This window comes from Corylus avellana, chromosome ca4, assembly GCF_901000735.1.
Source record: "Corylus avellana chromosome ca4, CavTom2PMs-1.0".
Taxonomy (NCBI): domain Eukaryota; kingdom Viridiplantae; phylum Streptophyta; class Magnoliopsida; order Fagales; family Betulaceae; genus Corylus; species Corylus avellana.
In genome coordinates, this window is record NC_081544.1 from 35,987,874 (window position 1) to 35,994,071 (window position 6,198).

The following is a 6,198-nucleotide window of genomic DNA, read 5'->3' on the forward strand; positions in this document are numbered from 1 at the left end:
TTAGTGTAAAAAAGTTTGGGCTCGGGTTGAGTTTGGGTTTGCTTGTAATCCCCGGTGGGTCAAGGTGGTTTGGTTGGATTTGGGCTAACATTGTAGACATATTATGCACTCTTTATATTTTTCTAGTAAAAAACTAAAAACTAACAAATATCAAAGAATTACAAAGACGTAAAATTAAGATAAATATACTTCAACCACAATACATCAAATAAAACAGTATAATGAAAAAGTTGGATCTTTGACTAAAACTATACACTTTATGATACGTGTTCCTTTAAATATCCATAAAACTGCCGTCTGACTTTTTTTTTTTATTTTTTAAAATCCTTGAAAGTATGTTGTTTAACTTCGTTGTTTTGACTTTTGAGGTATACTATGAAATATTTAACTTAAATAAATAATGATAATAATAATAATAAAACTATAAGGTTAAAATGACAGTCTAGCTTCTCCGTTATTATGGATCCTTTATACACCCATTTACCATCTTTAATGGGTTCATCTTCGGGTATGACGGTTGGCTCAATTTGCTTGTTCTTTCTATATTAGATATGATGTCCAAAAGAATCAATAAAATTCATAGAAAATAATCAATATTGTCATTCACATGGTGGAGATTATCTATAAGCTAGACTGCCCTGATTGTCTTTTTTTGATGATCTCTGCCTAGGAAAAAATGGAGCTCCAATTCATGTGTAAATGAGGTGTTTCTAATAAACATCTGAAATATGCAAGGGATAATGCCAAAAAGGCGGAATTATGATTGCTTACTAAAAAAAACACATGATGTACCTTACATTTAACATTGCCCACTCACGGATACAAGAGGTGTGCCTCTTTTTTTATTTTATTTGTTCAACCCAAGCTCATTATCACATATTGCTATGCTATTAGCAACCATCACCAACAAGGAGGTTCTTACAAAGACGATATCACTGCTAACTGCTCAGGGGTGACGAATCACGCTCAATTGTTTCTTCTGCCTTTCAGAGCTCCAGCACAAGATCTACAATTAATGCAAACAAATAACTCAAAATCAGGATAGCTACTCATCACAAATAAGTCAATACAAGACATATTTTGATTTCTAAAGCTCTGTTTGGGTTTGTGATTTTAAAAAGTACGTAATTTTAAAAAAATGTAATTAAGCGTTTGGCAAAATTTCGGCTTGACTTTTAAAATCGCAGTTTAGCCTTTAAAATTTTACGTTTTCAAGTATTTGGCAAAAAATGTGATTTTCTGCGTTTTCAAATCATTTTTTTTTTTTTAAAAAAAAAAATCACATTTTTTGTCTATAAAATCGCAATGTCAAACACACCTTAATTAATAGACACGCGAATTTTAAAAACTTAATTAAGCATTTTGCACAATTGCAATGTGACCTCTAAAATTGCTATTCAAACCGTCATTTTTTTAGAATTGTCATTATATATATGTATACAATTATAGCCTTGTGATATAAATGACTTCAAATGAACCGGATATGATAAGAGCACCAAAGTTATGAAACATGGATCGATCCATTTGGCGTTCCCAATAGAGAGTTTGGAGGAGGAGGATGTATGTGTACTTACAATCTGCATCTGTTTTGATCCAGTGCTCCCTGTTCCCATTCGAATCACCGCTGCCAAGTGTGAACTGTGGCGGGTTAGATTGGCTCTTGTAGCGTCGTATGCTCTCCTTCAAAAGGGCTCGTTTAGGATATGAAATGATTTCTTCATCTGGGAACACCTGATCTCCATAGTTGTAATCCCCATTGTTGATTATCTTCTTCTTGTTTTCAGTCTTGTAGGGCTTATTAGACTTTTGGGTTGCTGTTGAGTTTTCAGGGTGAACTTTCCTGTGGAACATTTGCAGTATCTACAAAAAGCCACGCATTATACTATTATAGGATATTTAAGAATTCAACCAAAAAACACATTGACATGCATCTGCTAATTAAGTTTCAAAGTCACACATTAATTTGGAATGAAATTGCTTAGAATTAAAAGGAACCTTATGCAGCTTTTTCTCTGCTGAAGCAGAATCAAGAGGTCCACCAGCAGCATCTGTTGAGCTTCGAGAAGAAGCATGGAGCATTTTTTTCTTGAGCAACTTTTTCATCAAGTGCATGGCAGACTTATCTGCTTCCTTCTCCGATCGTCTCTCCTCCCTCTCGCACTTGGTTCCGGAATTCTCCTCTGCCATTTTGCTCATCTGAAACAGCTCACCAAGAGATGTCCTGTGTTCCTTCTTTGCTACTGGTGTTGTTTCCGACAATTCAATTGCCGACCCAAAAAGATATCCTTGGAGTGGGCAGACTGCATTTGCCTGATCTGCGCCTTCAATTGGCTTACCGCTAAGTGTAATTGTGCTTCCATGACTACTTCTTCCAGTGCTAACATGACTGTTTCTCCCAGATGAAAAATTGCAACCATCGTCCTTCACTTCAGCTCCCAGAACCTTCTCCAACTCATCATTGATCAGCTTCAGATCGTTCTCTGTCACCTCTGTTTCTTTCTCAGTTATATTCTCAACAGAGATGGCGAATGTTGGTGTCGAGGGATCAGCGATTGCTTGGTCAGCTCCAAGAGTACCAATTGCGAGGAAGCCGTGGAACAGCTCAGATATTGCAGCTGATGTTTCCTCTCCGTAGTCTTCTTCTTCTACTATTGCTGCTTCTAGACCAGTGAAAGACTTCCGAAGGTGGTGGTCTTTTGGGCCTTGTTTGAAGGATTTCGTGCCATAGTTTGGCTTTAGGTGGTTAAACTGTTGATCTTCAATCGACGCCTGCCCTGAAAGACAAACAAAAAACAAATGTAGATCTAGCAACTTGTTTGTTTCTATGATGTTGGCTTTGGATTCTGTTGGGGCATTTTGTGTCATGCAGTTGTGGAGTAAATTCTGTTATTAGGTACGTGAACTACCCTGCTAGCTATATTGTTTTCATGATCATTTCTTCCCAAAGTATTATAGTACACGTTTTTTATTAGAGTTTTTCCTTTTTATGATTGTGGAAAGTAGCAGATCATTCAAAGTTACAGCTGGAAGATGTCATCAGAGAGTACTCTTATTACTCTTACCAGTGACAAAATCCTTGAGGGGGTCGCAGCTATTTTGGCGGAACTTACGATGCATCCAACCTAGTAACTGCAAGAAGAGCACATGTAAAAATATGGAGAAAGTTTTTTCTTCTCCCAAGAATAACAGAGAATGGACTACTTTACCTTCATCTTCCAGTGGTTTGTATCTCAGAAACTTGGAGTTTGGATCACTACTTTCGTTATGAGAGAGGGGTGATGAGGAAATAGGCTTGTTAATGAATAAGATGTCAAACAATTGATGAAAGCCTCCAGTGGTCTGACAAAGGGGTGGGTAGAGAGAAACACACAGATGGTTACAAAATTCCTGGTGGCAATGCTTTGTCCAGATCATAAAATCAAGTGGCCAAAAAATACATTGTGGGTCCTCCACCCCCTTCCCCAAGCTGCTCATCATATATATCCTATCTGAGGAATATTGCAAATATGCATGGTGAAGCGTCAGTCAAATTCCTGGTGGCAATGTTTCTTGAATGCAGTAGCATTACTCAGATTTGTCACATTCTCTGTATATATATATATACATGCAATTAAGCACCGAAAAGTGCAAATATCAGTTTTTTTTTTTTTTAGCAAGTGCATATATGCTACTAAAGTGACCCACATGACTTAAATATAATCTTGAGTACGTGTATATAAGCTTTTGAATACCATCCCCTTTTATACTGGTTTTTAAGAAAAAAATTTGTATCATTTGTGTTGGATTGGTCCTTTGATCACCTCATCTAAAAATTTGTATCATTTGTGAGCAGAAAAACATTATTAAACCTCAACAATTTGATATGAAAGCTTAATACTACGCTCATTCGAAACACTTAGAATGGTAACAATATATTAGCATTGCAGTATATACTATGACCCATTTTGGTAATTAGTAGCGAAGAATATCACTAATATTTTTCAAATATTTTTTTTAATTTATTCACAACTTGGCATAGAAAAAGAAAAGGTAGGAAGCACGTTTGAATGTGGATATTTTTTTAAAGTAAGGTAATGTATATGACCAAAACTTGCCATTTTAACATGTTGGTGCACATGCACTTTCTGTATGGGGTAATGACGATTATTTCGTAGGGTATTTGGTGGGAGTACTATCCTACACTGGATTGTGGGGACCGTAGAGAATATTTTGTCGGGCCGATAAACAGACGACAATGAAGTAGATCTTTTCTCATTTGGGTCGACACAAAAGTTTGAATTTGACTGCCCATGCTTTTCCAGTAGGTCCAACCATGTACTTCTAACCGAAGGAACCCATTTGATTAAAAATAATCACTTGTGATTATGTTTTGTCAAATCTAAATATTTCTTTGAATTATTATATTTTTGGACGGTATGCAACCATCTTAATCCTGCACAAGCAATTTGGATGCCGGTTAACTCCCAGAATATCTGGTATTCTTTTGTTTCAGCAGATTAACTGGTACTGATTTCATCTGTTATATATAATGTATGTGTAAGCATCGATGATGATCGATTGAACTCAAATATCGTGTTAAATCACTATTTATTTTTAATTTTAAGCTGTATATATATATATATATAAAAAAAAAGATAAATTTTAATTATTTAATTAATATTTTTTTACTTTCCTTGTAAAATATTCTCAATTTTTGACTGGTAAATCATGAATGCAATATAAATTGATTAGTGCTTTTTTAAAGAAGACTTTTAATTACAATTTGTCTCTTCTTCGTGTTATGTAGAATGAGACAACACGGTTCTGATATCATGCTAAGCTATGAAGTCAAGGTTCAAACTTAAGATCTCGAGTTTAATACCATGTCAATTGGCTAACAGTTGTATTTGTCCCAATCTACTGCATTTGTAAATTACAAAGCTTTCTGCGGTGGACTGTAATTAAAGTTGCTAGATGAGATGAAGCAGTCTTCGTTTGTTATAGCCATTATTCATGTTCATATGGTACAAGTGCCATCATTATCATCAGAAATATGTTCTTTATGTGAAGAGTTCGTTGATCTGGTGGAGAAGGATTGTTGGCCTTGAGAACTTAAGCAAGTGTGTCCCACGAGCATCTTCAACAACAGAAAGTGCACAGCAAAAGAGAAAAGGGTTCTAGGCTTAGAGACAATAAGGTGACGCAGGCAGTATCCTTGACGAGGAGAAACATATATATATACTTCCACGCGATTCAAGCAAATTAAAGTAATTATAATGAAAAGACAGCTCACGTAGTAACCCACGTTTCAATGAACAATCTTGATTTAGACACATGCAGCTTGGAAAGACAATGGACGTAAAACTGGTCCCATGAGAAAACTTCATGATTTACAAACAAACACATACACACATACACTCTGGATAACGTACATTGGATGCATGTAAACCTGGTCCTGTTAAAAGTTCCTTTGCCTCCATGATATTTGGTCCCTGGAATTTGGAGGCCATGTTTCTAATTAGACTTATTTCAAGTAGGGGGTCCTATATATGTTTGGATCGTGCTGATCGTATACATATAATATTATATAAGTAAATTATAATTTAATACATTTCATTAAATGAGTCAAATTTTTTAACTTTAATCAGCTAATTTCGAGTCCAAAGTAATCTTTATATATATCTTGAACTTAAGAAAACCCAAGTGAGATAGGATGATCTTCCAACATATGAAGCAAATGCTTCTTTATCTATTTTTGAGAGGAAGTTGATTAAAAAAAAAATTAAAAAAAAAAGGGAGAGAAAAGAGATCAAGAATGTTTCACTCGAAGGTTTAGAGAGAAATGAATCACAAAGGTCGGTAGAAGCTGCTTATCATGAATTTCTATTTCAATGATACTTTTCCTTTTTTTCAACTATATATTCCATATCCTATGGCATGCATGAGAATTTAAGAGCTTAAGATAAACAGATAGTGCTTAAAAAAGGACGGATTTCAACACTAATAATTGTACTACTGATCATAGATTGGCCTGCTCCAATTAATTTTATTTATTTATTATTTTTTTTATCCCCATCAATATGATAGATTGGCCTACGGATTTCAGCTATATATGATTGACAAATAGTTTACTTTCCTGGTTGATATGATTTAATAAAATAGCAAGAGGCAGCTGATATTTTAAATTGGACCACATACCATGAAACTTTGCATCATGTG

General features: G+C 35.0%; 1 protein-coding gene across 1 annotated transcript; it reads right to left on the reverse strand.

The window, feature by feature from the left end:
- Positions 1–786: 786 nt before the first annotated feature.
- Positions 787–5,489, reverse strand: LOC132178488 (protein LAZY 1-like). The gene is made up of 5 exons (XM_059590916.1): positions 5,412–5,489; positions 3,063–3,129; positions 1,996–2,774; positions 1,575–1,860; positions 787–1,006 (listed from the first exon to the last, which is right to left on the reverse strand). Exons 1-5 carry the CDS (start codon positions 5,487–5,489, stop codon positions 987–989), a joined length of 1,230 nt encoding a protein of 409 aa, XP_059446899.1. The 3' UTR covers positions 787–986.
- Positions 5,490–6,198: the final 709 nt, after the last annotated feature.